The sequence below is a fragment of the Argiope bruennichi genome, chromosome 11, assembly GCF_947563725.1.
Source record: "Argiope bruennichi chromosome 11, qqArgBrue1.1, whole genome shotgun sequence".
Lineage (NCBI taxonomy): Eukaryota > Metazoa > Arthropoda > Arachnida > Araneae > Araneidae > Argiope > Argiope bruennichi.
In genome coordinates this window covers 45,427,843-45,449,665 of record NC_079161.1, presented here as the reverse complement: position 1 = coordinate 45,449,665, position 21,823 = coordinate 45,427,843, and the positions used below count along the sequence as shown (strand labels likewise).

The 21,823-nt window shown below is 29.7% G+C and overlaps 1 protein-coding gene across 1 annotated transcript in view; it reads left to right on the top strand.

The window, feature by feature from the left end:
- Nucleotides 1-978: 978 nt before the first annotated feature.
- Nucleotides 979-21,823, top strand: part of LOC129957655 (neither inactivation nor afterpotential protein C-like) — a 170,150-nt gene continuing 149,305 nt past the window's right edge. Inside the window, exon 1 of the mRNA XM_056070097.1 lies at nt 979-2,130. Coding sequence (XP_055926072.1) covers nt 1,959-2,130 — 172 coding nt within the window. The 5' untranslated portion in view covers nt 979-1,958. The remainder of the gene's footprint in view (nt 2,131-21,823) is intronic.

The window sequence follows — 21,823 nt, the reverse complement described above, 5'->3', positions numbered from 1 at the left end:
TTCAGCATATTTATTATTTACTTAGCTGCTATATTTTAAAACGTGACGTGCTTTAAATATGCTTTAAAGTTTGTGTAAGCTTTTTAAACTTTAAATACTAAATAATTTTGTTGTTGCAAGGATGTAATATTTTTCTTATAACTGATATTGTTTCTAAAAAAAAATTCCAGGAAAAAATTGATATCTCTCTAGAAAAATTTTCTATTTCCATCAAAATAATAAAAAAAACTGAGTTTTTGTTCCGCATTTTATTTTGATTTAATAATCTGTTAGGGTACTTTCACTATATCTAGTATTTATTTATCTGGTATATTTTAAAACGAGACAAATTTTTCTTCTCAAAATATTTAATACATTTTAAATAAGGGATTTTACTACTGAAAAATGCATTTTATACTTTGTTATTGGTTTTATTTAGTGATACGTTACTAGCTGTTATTACTAGCAGATATTTTCCTATACTAATTTGTAATACTATAATATTTATTAACTTGAAAACTAAAAAAAAGAATGAAATAGAAAAAAAAAACCAAACGATATTTTAATAACTACTTGTTTGTCATGTTTCAATTTTACTTGTATTTTCTTTTCATTAAATATTAAGTCCCCATTTATGCAATTAAGGAAATTTTGTAAATGCTTAAACTCATATGTCACAGCAATTTTTGGTTTATAAATCATTTTAGAATGACCAAATAGGGCTTTCAAATGGCCATGAGATTACACGAACCACGATTAACTACGAAATAAAATAAAAATTCATGAATGAATATTCACTAATAGTATTTGTACATAATATTTCCAACCCTTTAACTTTGTCAATGTCTTCTAATATAAACGTCTAACCGATCCCTCAAATTTAATTTTAAACCGAGCAGTCAAGAAGCCTTGCAATAATCCCTCTACTTTGCCAAGCCGATTTAATCTGAGAGATACATACGCATGCGAAACAAGATCTGCTACGAGGCAGGGGTCAGCAGTGACCTTTCATCGACTCTTGGCTATACATATCCGATCAGGTTGTAAACATCTCAACTCTTCTTTTGATGGCACAAGTAATTACTGAACAGTGGGAATCTTTCAATGGTCCCATTGTCACCATCAGAACTGTGTAGAAATATTCCACGTAAAATCCATCATCCGTAAAATCCAAACCGGACAAATTTTGTTATTTCTGGTCTTTCGGAATTTAAGAGATAAGTATTATTTTGAATTTATTACAGATCGGAGGATATAAATTTCATCTTAAGTAATTCCGTCAATCGCTGGTAGTTTGTATGACGATTAATTAATAATAAATAATCAAAAGAATGCTGTAGTAGTATTTTCTGGTTGAAATATTAAAACGGTAATTATCTGTATTTTGTTTTAAATGAAATAATTATTTTAACTGAAAATATATCCTAGCTTATAATAGAAATATTTTGGATAAGTTTGTATTCTTTAGTTAAACGAAAACTATGATAAATCAAACAGAATATTAAATAATAGGAAATTTTGCACCTGTAAGAACTCTTGGTTAATTTTAAAAGAAAAGGAACGTTCTTTTATTTTGGAAAAGCTTTTGAACGAAATGTACTCCAATATTTCTTAACACTAAGGTTGAAATCCTTGTTTGGAGTCATATAATTTCTCATTGCATATTTATAATAAGAATTTTAAGGTATTCTGTTATAATAAATCTTGAAAACAAAATTCTAATCTCTCCTACGGCACTTACTGATTGCCCAGCTTGCAAGTCAAAGTAAAAATATATGCCATGTAAAAGAATTTCTCAAAATTAATTATCCAACGAAACTTTTAACAACTATTGACTATTATTTTAAAATTTCTCGCATGAACAACATTTAGCAACCTTTTGACGATCATTCGCAAGGGAGTGAACATTAAATTAATCCACGGACGAATTCAAACCAATCAGAAGTTAATTATAAATTCACTTCGAATTAAGAAGGACCATGTTAGAGGAACCAAGTGAAAGTACTTCTGCCAGACGCAAGTCTATGGACCCGGTGAGTCAGGTGATACACCTCGAAGAATTGCCAACTCCAGGAAGTCGATTTGAGTTGCAAGAATTACTTGGAGTTGGAACTTGTGCTAAAGTATATGCAGCTATAGATAAACAGAAAGGTAAGAAATTTTTTAAACATATTTTGATAAATATAATATAAAGTCTTATTTTAGGAATTTAGCAATTACAGGAAATGTGTAATTCTTTTTCATCACACTAACATTCATTCCTAAAATAATTGCCTTTGGTGATCAGCTGATTTGCCAGGAATAATACTGATTATGTTTAATTTCAATTGAATCCCTAATGCAAAGCTTAGTGTTCAGGCAAAATATTTTAAGTAAAAAAATAATGGCATCAATTAATGTTGTGCGATTTTAAAAATCTTACGCCAATTTTGTTTACTATGTACATGAAACTTCATATAAGTCAAGTCCCATCATATTGAAGTACCAATAAAAATATAAATAATTGCGTAGCCTGTTTCAAATACTATATTATATTTTGCAGAAATTTATTTTCTCTTTCTAATTCCTAGTGCGAACTGTGCAAATAGAAGAATCTTTCTTCTTTAATTTTCAACAATAGTAAAAAAATCACATTATTAAGTATTTAATTAAGCGATGGAAATTAGTTGAATTTCATTAGAATAATTAAATCTGTTATTAAAATAATGCAAAAAATATATTCAAAAGAATTATAAAATTTATAATTGTTAGTTATAAATTATAGGTTTTTGAAGCGATTGCCTGAGAATTCAGTTGATAACCTCAAAAAAAACACTTCCTAAATTTTAAAATAATATGAAAATCAATTTCGTCCTATTATAGTTTTGCAGCCACAACACAAAAACTTCGCCTATTTTTTTATTAAATATATTTTTGACAAACGTTCACAATTACACATTTCCACTTTCTAAAGTACATTTGAAAGAAATTTGTTAGCTCTGAATGAAATTGTATGTCCTGAAGAATAGAAACATGCAATTTGCCTTGATTAGAAGTAGAAATACTATTTTATGGGCTCATCAAAGGCTGCTATTATGGCGTTTGCTTGATATTCTCAATATAGAAAATTCATATTAATTTAAATGAGGCAATTTCAATTATTTCATACATTTTCTCAAACATTTATATATGTTGCGAGCAATGTTTCTAAATTTACAACCTTCGCAAAATATTTTCCAAAATTCTTTCTATAAATATATCGCATGATTGAAATTTAATTAATGTTTTTTTTAATTTCACAAATAGCTTTTGATTGTCTTCAAAATTATTCTTATTAAAATACGTCTACATCGTAACCAAAAAAAGTCGGATGATTTTTTTTGAAATTCAGTGAAATATTGCAGGTTGAATTAACAGGCGTGCGATTTTCTTTGATATTTAATCATTTAAATGAAAATTTCATACAGATTGACAAATTTGCACTCTAAAATTTCATTAATACGTATAATAAATTTTAAAAAATCTGAATATATTTGCGAAAAAAAACTTTGAAAAAAGTTTTCGTTTACCTTGCAATATTAAGTATTTAATTTTTAAAAACTCAAGGTATCCTATAATTACCTTCATTACAACATTAATTAAATATTTACATTCTTCGTATTTACATTCAATAATATTACATTACTTCATATTTAATTCATTAAAAAAGTATACTATTTCTTTTATTGTGGAGGTTTGAATCTGTCATTCCTGCATTAGATTTTAAATAATCTTAAAAATTATACTCAAATATTTGCGTTTATTCTACGAGCTTTTAGATAAATATGTGACACTTTCTTTTTGAAAATATCTATACATTCAGTCACCTTTTAATCAATAAAAAAATTTTTCAACTCTTCAAAGAAAAATTGAAAAATCTCGGAACTTTTGATCATTTAAGAATATTAATATCTTCCTTCAATAAAAATAATCCTGACGTGGACATACACTGTATTTTTTTTCAATTCAATGAAATAAAACTCTCTTAACCGTTCATAAATGTTTATTATTTCTTACATATTAATCATTTTTGTCATAATTTATGATTATGATTATGTCATTATGTCATAATTTATGATTATGATTATGATATATTTGCGTAAGGTGCGGTCGAGATGTATGAGTCAGACCATCGATGCTTCTCGGTTTGATTTGTTTGAATATCCTCTTATTATTTGAATCTGAGACATACTATATCCATGATCTACAATCCCCATGCTCATCTATGATTCAAATTGTTAAAGTATGATATGATAGGCGAATATGAAGTGAATGAAAAAGATTTTAGTTATTGAGCTCTTAATTAGCATCAATCAAAAGGCCATAGTAAAAGATATGTGGGAGTCTCCAATGAACAATACGTAATCTCACATAAGGGTGTGGTGTCGAATTTTGGAAAGGGGTGCTTGCTCAGATGTCGTTCTCGTCATCTGACCGCGGTTCAAAATTACGAGGTCCGTCCCAAAATAGCCCTAATGTTGCTTTAAAACGGGACGTTAATATAACTGAACTAAACTAATCTCGCATAGCACGAAAAATGGGAAGGATGCACTAAGATATTATAGTCGAAACGTCTCCGGAATCTGACTATGATTTATTTTATTAAAGTGCAACATTAGTTTTCAGTATGCCCTCGAATCCTCTAGGGTTTCTAGTCGGCTCCATAGGTACACTTAGCAAGAGTTATTGAAAAAAAGTGAAACAGAAAAGGCAACAGAGCAGTACAGACTACACAATGCAGAATATATTTAGTGAGAAAAACAGTCAGTTCATGGACTTAAATGAAAAATTTAGTTTAATCAAAGAAGTGGCATGATTGGGAATATCAGTATGGATAAACTCCCCTTGGAGTTGAAATAAGGAACTTACTCTCAGCCTGGATCTGGAGAAAAGTTTTCATTATGCTTGAGAGATTTCTTGAAATATCATGTTTCCATGCCGAATAATTTGTTTTTCTTTACGTAGTTCTACCATACAGGTCCAAGGTATAAAAGTGTATGAGATATGAAGAAAATGAGCAGTCGTTACTTACAAAATGATGCATTGTGTGCTCTAGGAGTCAAATTAAAACAAACTGTGGTATACAGGGTGATTCAAAACTTTACGTTCCAATTTAGTGGGGAGTAGGGAATACGTCAGGAAACCGATTTCACATAGGAAAGCATGTCCACAAATATCCGAATGCGTATGTAGAAAGCGCTGTGTACCTAACTGATGTATAGCTCGATCCGACCACTTTCGCTGTAAGTCGAGACCGGTACAAGAAGTCACGCTGTGCAACATCGAATGTATGGGCTGGAATCATTGATGACTATATGTTTAGACCTTACTTGTTACCACCTTTATTGGCTGGCCTGGAATACTTAATCTTCCTCGAGACGATGTTACCAACTTTTCTGGGTGCTGTTCCTGCACATATCTGCTAATATATGGGGTATCAACAAGATGGAGCTCCAGCCCATAGCACAATTGTTGCGCTTTATTACCTGAACAGAATATTCAGAGCTCAATGGACATCCGAAGGTAAGCTTGGATACCCAGGTCACCTGATTTATCGCTCGTGGATTTTTTTTGTGTGGGTGTGTGTGTGTGCGGGTCATGAAAGATCAAGTGTACGAGACCCCTGTCGACAGTGAAATGAAAATCGTTGCACGAATAGTGACTAGAGCAGGCATTGTCCGTGGTATGCCAGGGTTGTTGTTTTTTTTTAAATGTTCAGCCGTCAATGCTTTTAAGCACTTTCTGTGAACCTGTACTTTACCTTGCTAGAATAAAAGTCATCTTCATTACCACTTAACTGTATTATTTCCTTGTGCTCACTTCACTTGTCTATTTTGTCCTTACAGATGTCGTTAACGGACATACTTTCCTGTATGAAATCGGTTTCCAGACATATTCTCTACCTCCCTATGAAATAAACGATAAGTTTTGAGTTGTTTAGTTAGTTAAATGTTTCTCCCAACAGAATCATTGTTTTATTCTTCTTGCCAATGCTGAAAACTAGATTTGTTTTAGAGTATTTTTAATGAAATTTCGTGGACATTTCATTCGGGTAATTCCATAGATGTATACCGCATCTCCAAGGAGACTATTTCTTCATTTTTTTTTGTAGTCCAAATGTGTTTTAATTCTTACAAGTTAGTCAAAAAATAGAATAATATGAATTTCATGTGATTTTGGACTTTTGGTCGAAAATGAGCTTCTCGTCTTTGAGCTCGACTCCCTATCGCTTCATATCTATTGGGATGACTTCTTATGAAATTGATGTGTTTTTTCTGTCCATATCTTGTTATTGTTGCATTCTGTAGATCATAAATGGATAGAAATTAAATGTCTAAAAGCGAATTGTAAATAAGGATCAAGTGTCCCCTAAAAACCTTAAAAGAAGGTAGTTTACATTCATATGTTGAAGTTAAGCTAAACTTTCATCTCAGATTTAACCCGTAACTGGAGACGGGAGTCAAAATGACTCCGCGTTGTTCATTAGCTCTGACTTTGAAGTGTTATTTTGCCCTCGAATATAGTCATTTTTTCAGTACCTTCAAGTTGTTCTTCCAGCAGTACGTTGGCAAAAGTCTAAGTATGAACACGTGTGTATAAACGGGTTATTCCTTAACAAAGTTTTTGTTGTTATTTATGGAGTTATTGACTCCAGGTCTCTTAAACTGCTTTCAGTTTGAATAATGCAAAAAAAAAAGATATATTCCTTAAATAGTATTTTAAAATATTGTATTCTTCATTTTCGTTTGTTAAATTCCAACAGTTATTTATTTTTAGTTTACACTTATTAATTTATTAATTTCTACATTTTATTAATATCTAAATGAAATAAATACTCCTTAAAAGATTATTTAGGTTTTCCTTATAGCATCTTTCCAACATTTAATGTTACAACATTTAACATTTTTATTTTTTAATATTTTTGGTAACTACAGGATTTTCAGAATGTATTGTGTTTCCAAAATAAATTCCAATAGTATTTACAAAAGACAAAAAACAAAATTAACAATGGAGTTATTTTGACTCCATGTCTCTGGCCGCGTGAGGAAATTCATGTTTCCAGTTACAGTTTAAGTACCTTAATGGCGTTTACCTTAACAAAAAATTCCACACTTTCCTTTTATCAATGAAAAAGAATTGTGAATTTTACAAATTATGCTAAGCCAAACAGAATATTTTTTGTGATGTCAAACTTTAGAAGAAGAGGTCGGGCCATCAAGTATTAGCTTTCTTATCGGTTGAAAATTTTTCATTCCATTCACAGATACATTTTATAATATTTCAAAGTATAAATTTTATTTTTTCACTCATATCATATTACATTTTATTTAAGAAAGAAAAAAATTCAAGAATCTATTCAAAAAATTTATTAAAATGGACGACAATATTTTATAACTTTTCTGGGAAAACTTCTGGTCCAAATTTTGAGGAAAATTTACTATTTGATTGCCAAGACCCCATATTAATTTCTAGTTCTAATATATTGAATTCATTTATTCTAAAATTGGTAAACCCGGTCCCTTCTTAGACAGCGCCTCCACAAAATAATCATAAGGAAATTGAAGTAAATATTCATAAGGAAATTCTTAAGAAAAAATTCATAAGGACATTGACTCACTAGAGTCATTAAATATTAAATATAGTATATTTATATGGTCATTAAAACATTAAAATTTCAACCATTCTCATGAACTCGTGAAGAAATCCCGTTTGTTGATTGATTTTCAAGATTCATTTCTTTCTTATCTTCATCATTTTTACTTATTGGAGGATGACTTTTGCTCTTATGTAGAAAACAGCGATCCCATCCACTTTGTGACAGCCTGTCCTTTAAGTCCTTTATGGCACATCAGAAAAACTTCATCTTCGCTAAAACGTCTTTGGTACAAAAGAGTCCTTCATAATTCATCTTCCCAAAAAAAAGAATCATAAATATGATTAAATCCCCAACTGATCATGGAGAATTATTCCAATTACATAAACCCTACCAATTTTCCAGAGCAATATTTTAATTGAAGTAAATATTCATAAGGAAATTTTTAAGAAAAAATTCATAAGGACATTGACTCACTATAGTCATTAAATATTAAATATAGTATATTTATATAGTCATTAAAACATTAAAATTTCAACCATTCTCATGAACTCGTGAAGAAATCCCGTTTGTTGATTGATTTTTCAAGATTCATTTCTTTCTTATCTTCATCATTTGTACTTATTGGAGGATGACTTTTGCTCTTATGTACAAAACAGCGATCCCATTCACTTTGTGACAGCCTGTCCTTTAAGTCCTTTATGGCACATCAGAAAAACTTCATCTTCGCTAAAACGTCTTTGGTACAAAAGAGTCCTTCATAATTTATCTTCCAAAAAAAAAGAATCATAAATATGATTAAATCCCCAATTGATAATGGAGAATTATTCCAATTACATAAACCCTACCAATTTTCCAGAGCAATATTTTAATATTCTTCGCATTTTATTCATAATATATCCTTAAGCCCCCCCCCCTCAAAAAACTAATTTTATAATTCCTTTATATTTTAACTCATACTGTACTTCATCATATTCATTCATCCAATTTTCTTGTACTCCAAATATTTTTCAGTCTAGTTTTTACCATTTTTTGTTATGTTACATATATTTGTATTTTGACATTTGTATGTATGTTTCTTTACAATTGATTACAGTGTAATTTTTTCGTTTTTTTTGTGTGTGTATTTTTTATATATAAAGTCCACTTAAATCTATACCAAATCAGATCATATAATTTCTAGTAATTATGTGGAATGTGGCGCTAAGAGTTAAATCTTATACTCAAACACATAAGTTATAACGTCACGTATATGTAAAAAAAATCATGTATTAATTAGCATAGATAAATTAGCATATATATTTAAAAAAATTCACGTATTAATTAGCATAACATAAATTAGCATATACATAAAAAAATTCACGTATATGCTAATCTGATCCAAAATGTAATGCGAATTTACAATTATTCTATTAAGACTATATGACAAATTTCATCTATTTAGCTTGCTGTCTTTATAAATTATTGTCTGTTATCTTAACTAGCATGCAAATAGATTTCCGTTTGACGGATTTCATTCAAAGATGTACGAGGGCAATTCAGAAACTAACCTCCGGTTGATTGAAAAAAATACACCAAGTTAAGTAAAAATATTTTAATATATACATCTTACAACTACATCTTTGCACTATTTTTCGACATAGTCTCCATAACGATTGAGGCACTTATCGTATCTCTTCACAAGCTTTGAAATTCCTTCTGCATAAAAATCACCCGCTTGTGCCTTGAGCCAGCCTGTGACCGCATCTTTGAGCTCTTCGTCGTCATCAAACCGCTGGGACCCGAGCCATTTCTTCATACGCATGAAGAGGTGATAATCGCTTGGCGCCAGATCTGGGCTGTAAGGTGGATGGTTGAAAACGTCCCACTTGAAGGACTCAAGAAGGGCTGTTGTTCTGCGAGCAGAGTGAGGACGGGCGTTATCGTGCAAAAAAACGATACCGGAAGTCAGCATACCACGGCGTTTGTTCTGTATAGCCAGTCGTAATGTTTTTAGTGTTTCACAGTACACGTCTTGATTAATGGTCGTCCCACGTTCCATGAATTCAACCAACAACACCCCTTTGGCATCCCAAAACACCGTTGCCATCAGTTTTCTGGCAGAAAAATCTTGCCGGGCTTTTTTTGGTTTGGTAGGCGAATCTGAATGTGCCCACATCTTTGATTGTTCTTTTGTCTCAGGGTTCACGTACTTAATCCAGGTTTCGTCACCGGTCACGATTCTGTTTAACAATGGTTCTCCTTCGTCCTCATAACGTGACAGAAAGTCTAATGCAGAGGCCATTCTTTGACTTTTGTGGTGGTCGGTAAGAATTTTGGGCACCCATCGTGCACAGAATTTACGGTAACCCAATCTTGCTGTCACTATCTCGTACAAAAGAGTCTTAGAAATCTGTGGAAAATCAGTAGACAACTCCGCCATTGTGAAACGTCGATTTTCACGAACTTTTGCATCAACTGTCTGAACGAGTTCGTCAGTCACCAAGGATGGTCTACCACTCCTCTCTTCATCATGAACGTTTTCTCGTCCACTTTTAAATAAACGTACCCATTCACGGACAACTCCTTCACTCATAACTTTTGGTCCGTACACGGCACAAAGCTCACGATGAATAGCTGCTGCAGAGTATCCTTTGGCTGTAAAAAACCTTATAACAGCACGCACTTCACATTTGGCGGGATTTTCTATTGCAGCACACATTTCAAACTGCCACAAAAACTAAACTAGCGCAGGTACGATGTTCACTCGACTACGGCTTGATGCCGACTGACCTGCTGAGCGTGTGAATGCACAGATGGCGCGCTACTCCCCCCACTACCCGCACTGTGACCAATCGGAGGTTAGTTTCTGAATTGCCCTCGTATTAATATTTTCATATTAGGTACGAAGATTACATTCCAAATTTCATTCGACTAGTTTATCCAGTTTCCATCATCATAATGATAGATAAATAAGGGTAATTAAATAATGATAGTTTTTTTAACTCAAGAATTTCTAATTCAAGGAGTTTGTCGAAAACTAGACACCAATTATTTTGTCAATTATAATACCATTCCTTTGACTGCTTTATTTTCAAGAAAATAAAAAGGTTGTATTAAAAAATTCATGATTTTTACAATGGTTTATCTGCCTGCCAATTTCTTTAGACTGGTTGCATAAATCGAAATATTTTAAATAAATAAATATAATTTTATAAAAAATATCAAAAAATATTTTAGAATAAAACAAGAAATATTCGAAGTTAATTTAAAGGACAGAACTTAGAAGATACTTTTTTGCAACTTTTATTTATTTTGCAGACTTGTAATTGTGTTCAAATTGTTTGTTCAACAAAAAAAAATGCAAATCTTAAAATAAAACATAAAAACGATTTGAAAAGAGATTTCTCAATAAATTCAATCAAATAATACATTTTTTAAGTAATATTTGTTTTTGTTTCATTTCAATCAAATAAAATTTTCTTAAAAAGTATTTTCCGTGCAAAAAAAAGTGTCCAATCAGTGTCAAATTCATACACTGCATCTTTAATTTTTTTACTGAGATGATTCAGATTATGATTACTTTTCTTCTCCCCAACTTCCATGTTTTTGTAATATTCTGAGAAAAAGAAACAAAAAGCTGATTTCAATTACTGTTATTTTCAAACATATTAAACTTGTAGTTTTTTGATAATCTAAACCGCATTGTGAATGAATTTTTTTAAAAAAATTGGATTAAAAAACATGGATGGTAGATAATCTATTCAATACGCTTTCATTAAAAGATATTTTGTGCTTTATTTTAATTTTGAAAGGACATAGTATTCGTAATGGAATAAAGATTTTTTTTTCTTCGTTAAAACATATAAAATTCTAAGAAAATATAAATTTATAATTTTTTTTTTCATTATTGGTCTAATGGAAAAAAAATTATTTTTCAAAATTACCATAAAGATAATTTTGAATTCATAATAAGAACAATGAAAAATAAATTACTTTCTTTTTTTCTGACAAGTGTAGAAAAGACTATTTTTCAATGTAGCATATTTATTCTTAGTATTTTATGAATAGAAATAAATAAAATACTTTCATAAAAATCATTTTTATGTCTTTTTCAATTACAATGCCTTTGAAATACAGAATAAAAGTATTAAATTTCTTTCTTAGAACAGATATTTTTGTCAATTTTTGCTTTTTAAATTCTTGTTCAAACATTTACGCGTAAAACAAAAACGTTTTAAAAAGCATAATGTTTCTGGAAAAAATAAATTTTTTTCTTTCATTGCAAAATAACAATTTTACATTTGTTCTAAGTATTTATGATAGTTGATCTAATGGGAAGTGTAACATTTTTTTAAATTCATAATTGAATATTTAGGCGTGTTTTTTTTTTTTTTTTTTTTTTTTTTCCTATTCGACATGTTATTTCTATAAAATTTTACAATCTATTCCCAAACATTCAAGTTTTTACAATTTGAATAAAGAATGTATCAGATTTAAAGTAACTATATTTTTCTTTAATGTATTTTACACTGCTAAAATTTGTTTGTATGAGTGCGTATTGTTATGAATTTGGGGTTCTTTCGATTTTCTTAGTCGAAGAAAAAACAGTCCTTTAAAAATCTAAAATATTTATTCCAGAAAATTCCAGCAAATTCAGGATTTTACATGAACCACATACTACAATTCCGCACTTGAGTACAGAGTAATTCATTAATAACTAATAGCAAAATAACAGACTTCAAAAAGTCTCGGACGATCAAATCACAAGCGAAAATGCTCTCAGTGAACTCGTCAATCTCCACTTACCCTACGACACGTCATATTTATAACCGAGATATGACGTAAGTATTATTCCACTGATTGCCAGAAAATCTCGTAACTCTTGTAATATTAGTGCTAAAGATTTAATTATCGAACTTTTTAAATATTATGGAATGTCAGCAAGATCGCCAAAAATCCCGCCAAGTTGCCAGCGGCTTTTCTGCAAAAGGAGAAACCGATCCTTCGTTAGCGGGCACTAACGCATAAAATCCGATTCGTCTGAAACATTTACACAGAAATATAATAAAAATACCAAAATATTTACAAATTTGTAACAATATTATAATTACGTGATTTATGTGTACTTAAAGTGTATTTCGAATGTATATTTCTACTAACATAGAAGATGAATATGACATTCTGAAGGGTTAACAATTTGAAGGACAGATCGCTAGAACTAATATTAGAACATTATTAGATACACAGATATTAGATAGACAGAACTAATATTATTGGTAGCAATTTAATACTAATAATAATAGCAATAGTAGTAATTTAATCTAATAATAGAAATTTGGCAATTTCTTGAAAGAATATATCTTTGTCTCAGGAATATTTTCATTGTTGTAATAAAACTGAAAACCATTTTTAATGCTTCTCTAAGTATTCACTAGTATATTTTGTTTCATTACTGAGAGGAATTTTCTACTTTCAGTATCTTTTGAAGTGTGAGTGCTTGAAACCACGTCAGTTCTCTTGGCGTTGCACTGATATGATAACCGTAGCTGTGTATTGCCTTCTGAATACACCATTCAATTTTGTCTTTTATAAGACAATGAGCATTCGCTAATCATACAGTTACTTACACAATGCAATTATTCAGCACTTAGATTTTGAGGTAACTTTTTGAATTTATCAGATGTTTTACGAATTCGGTTTTTGGTAAGATAAAACAAAAGAACGATCAATTTACTAAAACATTCCAAAATTATTCGAATATTTTACCTGTGTTTGGCTTCATTTAACAATTCTGAATTAATAAAAATTCTATGAAAAAAGTTTCAGCTTGGTTGTTGTTGTTGTCGTGTGACAAGTGCAATAAAAAACAAGAAAAACGGGAGAAAAGGGGACAATTAGATTGTTCTGAAAGCATGCAGAACAGCCCTAGACACCTCTTTAACTTTATAGGAATAAAAAAAAAAATATCCCTGGTAGAGTCAATGTCTATTTTGAAGAGGGCTAAAATAACAGAACGGCAGCTAAATATATGCTCCGGATCCAGCTGCAAGTCCTGCATTCTTCATAGTCTGGAACGATCAGGCATGATCCTCATGCCCCTCAGGTGTCCTTTCTGAGTCTTGCAATTGTGGTTGTGATGTTTCGTTTATAATTTAGATTTTTCAGGGAGAATTCTTTCAATTGATACAGAGCCTCTGTCTTGCCATGGCATTGGCATCCAAAGCAGTAGTAGATATAGAGAGGGAATCCACTGCTCTGGCCTCCTTGGTAAGAGTGTCGGCCTGCTTGTTTCCCTCAATGTCCACGTGACTGGAATCCATTGCAAGATGCACTACTTCTTCATTGCCATGATACAGAACAGAAGTGCATTATTATTCTGGGAAAGCCCTATTTTCCCACCCTGAATAGTCTCTAAAGCGGATTTGCAGAGTGAGAAAATCACGATCCCATCTGAAGGAATCTTTGATAGTGATGAGTTCATTTGTGAAGTTAGAGACGATCTTTCCCACTGGGACTTTATGTTTGGAAGTTGTTTTGTCTGGAAAAACAAAAAAGATCCCTGGTCATCCTCTGTCACATGCTGTGTCAAAAGCTTGCTTCAGCTATGTTGTCTCCGATATTTGGCGTCAATACTTTAGATAATCAACGACTGTTATTGAGCGAACGGAAAAAATATCGCCAAAGTAATATTGATAAACTGTAATCCTGAATCATTTACAGTATTTCAATCGCATGTTTCTCACTTACAACTTCCAGCGCTATAATCTTCCTATGCAGGTTTCCTATCGCGATAAAATAAGATATTATAGTTTTAAATTTGGATAACATCAATAGACAAAGGACATCTCTTTGAGGCTATTAACGACTTTAAATACTACGAACCCTGTTTTGAAATAATATATTGAGATTTTAAATACTTTCTGTTCAAAAATAATCCTTCCATCAAATTTCCTTTATATTCTGAAAGACTTTCTTAAAAACATGTTATATTATGCTTGAAAGAAACCCAAATATATTTCAGGAATTTCAATTTGAATCAAAAACATGTCTTAAAGAAAATCTTGAATAAACTAGTAAATAATAATTTCAAACTAAAAATAATTTGAGTATGAGTATGAGTAATGTTTATAATTTAAAAATGTATCTAGCGTTGTAAATTCAAAAAACACAATTTTTCAAGTGGATATTCTTGCAGTTTCTTTCGCTTAGTGAATAAAAATATAATGCCACAAGAAAATTTCAAATCTTTTTCTACCCAAAATTAAATGCATTGTTTACTAAAACAATGCTCATAACCAAAGTAGTGATTTCTTTCTTTTTTTTTTTTTCGCAAACGATATTTTTTTTCATACCGATAAAGCTGAATTTTTTTTCTAGTGTTATCAAATGCGATTCTACTACTAATTTTTTTTCTCTTTGCTTTTCTAAAAATAATTTTCGCTACGCATTGTTTAATGGAGTAAAAAAATTTACGATTAAAAGATATTTAAAAACTTACTCTCATTTATAATATTACTAGGCTTTTCGGATTAAAGTTTGTAAGAAATTTAATCTAAAGGTTGCAGGGGAAAAAAACGCACTAAAATAAATCAAAGCTCTAGCAACGTATTTCTAAAGAGGAAAATATATTTTTTTTGCCTAAGTTTACTTCAGGCTTTAGTACGGAATAATGAGCTACTTTTTCTTCATTAAAAGTATATCCTAATAACCATTTCTTTTACAAACTCTTTCTTCGTAATTAAGTAATTAAAGTTTTTCCTCTTTCTGAAGATTGCAAAGTAAAAGCTTATTGGTAATTGATCCCTCCTCATAATTATGTAGTGTTAGTGTGATTGTTAAAGTTTTAAGAGCTAATTTCATTAAGCGATTAAAAGGAGGTTGCCGAAATTTTCCCCCCGTAATTGGAGAATAGGGTAGTTTAAAAGCATCATTTTTATATTTTATCGCTAACTAGTTATTGATTTAAAGCACAAATATGTGAGGTTCATATAAAAAAAAATGGATATTTTTATGGATATGGTTATTTTTTTGATATTTTTATATAAAAAAAGAATTTCCTGCGGTATAAAGCTTTATTTATTATTTAACAGTTTATTAAAATTAAAGTTATAAAATCCTTTTTTGTTATTCAAACTCTGTATTAATTACCATTAAAAAGTACATTCTTAAGTAGTTAATTAATAATTCTAAAAGTAATTATTAATTTTCCAGCCTCAAATGTAATGGACTTGACTTGACAAATAAAGCTTAAAGAATTAGTACTGGATTAAATAAACGCGTCTTTCTTATACATATTAGAATAAAAGTAGATCTGTTCTGTGTATGTATGCGACTCGCTATAAAACAGACACTTAGACATAGAGATATAAAATTTAGCACAGATAATCTTTGATAAATAGAATGTGCATCTCAGAGCATTTACTTTGATTAAATACTAAAGAAAGAATTAAGATTCTACTTGTAAATATATTGAGCTAATAAAAAGTAACAAAATTTTAGCAGCATTTGTCAACAACTTTTGGAAAATTAAGACACAAAAAAGGAATTTTGTACAGTTTCGAAATATAAATATTATCAATTTAATATCATTGGTAATCTATATTTCATGATTTCAATAATTTTTCAAAAATATGGTTTGTCAATATTTGTGCAACATTAATTTTCGTTTTTGCAAGGAAATTAAAACCACTTCGATTTCTTATACAAATGTGTAATCACGGGTGTGTTTTTAATTGCTAACGTAATATATTCATAAATTTTACTTTGCTTTTTTTATTTCATCATTTGTTTTGTGAAATCTGTAAAAAGGATCTCTAATATTGCAAAAACGTTGACAACTGAATGACTCTCATCTCGACATTTCGGATATAGGAGTTAAATTTGAGCTCCAGCGGTCATTGCCATTTAAGGTATAATCTCTCCCATTTAAAGTACGTCCGGTTTTGGTATGGTTGTAGCTCGACCACACAGCATTTTTCTAATGCCTTGAATATTAATAGTAAATATAATAGGAATTGTAAAAGTATTTCCAATATAATAATTGCTAATTTTCTTTCTTTTTATTGGTATATTTTAAATAAGCTAATTTTCTACTAGATGTAGTTGGCGAAAGCAATCAAATTTTAAATGAGACTTATAGTTACTTGTTTGTATTTGGGATGTTCCTGTATATAATGAACAGAAAATAAACTGAGTTAAATATATAGTACAATTTGAAGTTTGAAGTAACTTTGTTATGAGAATCGTAAATATTAAAGTATGCATGAAAGATTTAATAGAATTTTTTAAAAAAAATAACTATCACGTGGAACAAACTGTTCACGTAAGGCGTCTGTTCAGGAACATTATTAACATGAATCCACAAATGCAAAATATATAACTTGTTTTTTACTCTTTTAACTAAAGACATTTTTTCTTTGCTGTACCGAGTTCTAAAATTCTGCACAAATGCGTGTTCCTGATGATAATTCAATGTGTGTGTTTTTTATGAATTCGAAAATTGTTTTTAAATTGAAAGATTTCTTTTTATTATATTTTATTTCATTTAAAAAAGTGTCATCTTTGAATACAGGATACCTACTTGTATACTTTAGTAATATATAATACAAATTAACAAGGAAAGTATTTTTTTAAAAAATATGCTTCTTAAAAGTGAACCACAACACAAACCGGATACTCTGACGCGCCGGAAGGCACACGAAGAAACTTGAATGACCGGACCACAGCAACAGCAATACTGAAGAGAACTGTGGTTGAGTCCTAAAGGCCATCACCGGCCACGGTACAACCCTTCCAGAAGAAAGTATATTCTTCATCAATGGCGGGAGCTCGACTCACACCTTTCTTAAACGTAAAAAATGATTTTTATCGAAAATCAAATATAGGTTATATATACTGTTAAAATTGCAACGTGGTTAGAGTATTTCAATCTGCAGTTCGGGCATTTATGTTTTTTGTATTTACGTCTGTATTTAATTTTCATGTATTGTTAATCATTTAAAAATGCAAAACAAGAATTTGCTTAGTGTTAAAATTTAATTCATTAATTCTTTTATTATCTTCTCTTTCTTTTAACTGTTTCATGAAATATTTTTTTAAATTTCAAAACGTCCTATTTTTTCTCAAAAAACGTTGATTTCTGTAGCTTCAGTTTAATACATTACTGCATTCCAAATGTCATTTCGTGTTTCATATCATTTTAAATTTGACTTCCGTTTTCTAAGTAAAATATAAACCCTTTTTCATTCCCAGCATGCATCTGTCTAGATAAACAATCATTTTATGCAGATGGCCTGAGTTCCGTCGATATCGAAAAGATACGGTTCAATATTCCATTTTTTTTTTATTATTATTATTATTTTTGATCTGGCTTGAAGGAATTTCTATCAAAACGTATTAAATATCGACCTAGTATCGATCTGACCGCTGAGTTAATATTTCATGTATCTTTACTTCAAGAAAGAAGTTCTGTTTTTCCAAAGTCAGAAAATCCTAATCAATATACTTTAAGCGAGATTCTTTCTCAGGGCCGGAAATTTTTCTGATAGAGTTCGTGTCATGAAAGCATAATGAGAGATTCTCTAAGTTTTCTGTTGAAGATATTGCTTCCAGAATTTTTTAATAGTGTTCCAAAGTTCACCTATGGAATATATATATGATTGGACACGAACATTTAACTTTGTTGCCTTATGTAACGGAAAAATTGAAATTCATCGAAGAAGATAATAAATTCATTAGAGGACAAAGAGTTAGAGGAAAGCTTAGTATGTTATAGAAGTCTATTGTTACTTCCAAATAATGCATGGTGTCAATAAAGCAATCGATAAAGAAAAATTCGCAATTAAAAGGCAAAAAGAATATTTTTTTAAAGATTTATTTAAATCTTTGAAAAATATTGCATGAGATGTTTTTCAGCATGAAAATTTCATCTATGGAATATATATATGATTGGACCCGAACATTTAACATTGTTGCTTTATGTAACGGAAAAATTGAAATTCATCGAAGAAGATAATAAATTCATTAGAGGACAGAGAGTTAGAGGAAGGCTAAGGATGTTGCATAAATCTATTGTTATGTCCAAATAATACATGTTGTCAATAAATAAATCGATAAAGAAAAGAATATTTTTTAAATCATTTATTTAAATCTTTGAGAAACATTGCATGACATGTTTTGTAGCATGAAAACCTCATAACAAAAAATGATAGAAAAAACGTATTTAAATTTATTTAAAATTTTCATAAGCATTTAATGAAACAACTTCCGCATGAAAACTTGTTATAAATCAACATTTATTATAAATATCATTAGCTGGTTGTGGAATATGGCATACTGCTCAGACAACAACATTTTTACAGTTAACCTTTACCCTATTGTTATACTCAGTAATAAAACATTTTAAATTAAGCATCATAGTTAAATAAAAAAATCGTTGTCACTTGAGGACAAAGTTATAACAGAAGGCTTCTGATAAGACAAAACTCTATTTTTAAATGCATGAAAAACATGATGTCGATAAATGAACCATTGTTGTTGTCAAAAATTGTTGTCATTAGAGGACAAAGTTTTAATAGACGGTTTCTCATCACATAAAACTCTATAATTAAATGTTTGAAAAACCTGATGTCAATAAATGAATCTCTGTTTTTGTTGTCAAAAATCGTTGTCATTAGAGGACAAAAATATATTAGAGGGTTTCTCATAAGATAAAACTCTATTGTTACGTGCTTGCGAAACATGATGCCAATAGATGAATCACTGTTGTTGTTGTCAATTATCGTTGTCATTAAAAGATATAATAAAAGGTTTCTGATAAGATAAAATTCTATTGTTACATGTATTAAAATCATGATGTCAATAAATGAATAGCTGTTGTTGTTAGCAAAAATCGGCGTCATTAGAGGACAACGATATAATAGAAGGCTTCTGATAAGATAAAATTTTATTGTTAAATGCATGCAAAACATGATGTCAATAAATGAATCGCTATTGTTGTTACCAAAAAATCGTTTTCATTAGAAGGCAAAGATATAATAGAAGGCTTCTGATAAGATAAAACTCTTGCATGCTTGTAAAACAGGATATCAATAAATGATGAATCAAGTAATTCGCGGCAAAATAATATGAAACCAATGGGTACAATGTACCGAAACTTTATCGCAAAATCTTTAATAAAGGTCTTATATATTTCCTCTGCATAAGATTTTGGACCTTAAGTAAAGCCGCGAATGAATATTTTGCAAGGTATTGGGTAATACTAAGTTGTTACGAAATATATATAGATATCTGGCATGAATCCAGAGATTTTACAAATCTGTCGTGAGAATATGCATTTTGCATGCATACTTTTTGCCAACCGATTGACGCCAAAATTTAACGACAACCTATAGTTGCTTTCACAAGATAACGTACCAAATTTCATTGATTTAAGTCATTACATGAATCATCACATTTACATGCATGTGCTAAGTACAAATCGATGATGAATCAACTGTTTGATGGATTTTATTTAGAATTCGATAAATATCAATATTTTAATGGTAATCCATGTACAAAATTTGATTTATATAGCTTTTTATCTGGAGTGTTCATTTGTATTTAAAAAATCAAGCAGAAAAATTTATATGGATGTTTTTTTTTCAAAATTTGATAGAAATATGCGAATTTGGTCTTAATTTCATATACCAAATTTCAACATTCTGATTCCGTTTTTGAAGTATCGCATTCACAGATAGATAGACTAACTGAAATAAACTTAACTAAATAACAGATAGACCAAAATAATTCCAAAAATGTGTTTTTCCCGACTCAAGGAATTACAAAAGATGAAGATTTTTCAAAATCTCAAGTTCGAAATTTTTAACAATTTCTCTATAGTTCATATATGAAAAAAATTTTAAAAAAAAATAATATTTGGGTTTATTTGAAATTTAATAAACTGTGTATGAAATGTTTTGCAGCACAAAACTTTTTCTAAACGCAATACAAACGGCACTAGTTCAACGTTGCATTTTATCTAGTTGTCTAAATAATGGTGTTTTCCCCGAAAATAGAAATTAAATGTTTCTATCTATTGCTATACTCAACCATCAATCCAATTGTAATTATCCATCCGAAGGCAATGATTATGAAATTCAATTAAATAATATATTTCCTGAAGCAAATTAATAAAAGATACATTGTATTTAGAGAGCGCTAATGCTGCTACAACTAAAACACAAATGAACTTAACCAAATTAGAAATAAATATTAAGTTTAATGTAAAAAGAACCAAAGATACGATGAATCTATTAATAAATATATTTCCTGGACCAAACTAATAAAAGATGCATTGTATTTAGAGAGAGCTAATGCCGTTATAACTAAAACACAAATATGAAAAATATTTAATAAAAATTTTATATATGACGAATATTTAAATAGAGATATTATTACAAACAGTAATTGGCTAGAATTGTGTAAATTTAATATTGCCGAAAATTACATTTTTATCAGAATAAACTTTTATAAACTGGTAGGGGGAATTCCTATGAGAACAGCTTTTTCAAGTGTTTTAGCCAATATATTCCTACATTAATAGGAGAAAAAAATAATTAAACACAATTAATAAACGATTGGATATATATTGATGAATCACTTTTTTTAAACTTGGATAATACTAAAGATGTTATTAATTTTTACTCAAAAGATTTAGTTTTAACTAAAACAGCTTTAAATCAACTTAAAGCTACCTATCTAGATTTAAATAATAATTTCTATAAGTAAATTTCTCTATATAAAAATTTAATAAGTATTTATGAGAGAAGGGATCAATTTAACTTTAAAATAATTAAACTTAATAATTACCATTCTAGTTTAAACTCTAAAATTTTTAAAATTTTGATTTTCTTACAATATAACAGGATTAAAAAAATTTGCAGTAACAAGGTTTCTTATATTGAAGCAACAAACAATCTCATTAAAAACTTAACTACTAATAAATTCTCCAAAAACTTTTGGAATATAGAAATTTTAATAAGAGAGGGTTCATCTTTTTTCTAACTTTTTCCAACTTTTCAGACTAAAGTTATGACTTCTAGTTTATTCACTTTGACTTTTAACTCAATAGATGGCGCTAAAATCCTTCAAATATTTCTTATGATGACGATGCACCAAGGTGATAGGTGTATGCAGCTCTGAACGCGGGAAAATTAAATTTAGTTTAACGAAGTGCGTTTGCACCGATAGGTTTACTTTCTTCATGCAGTT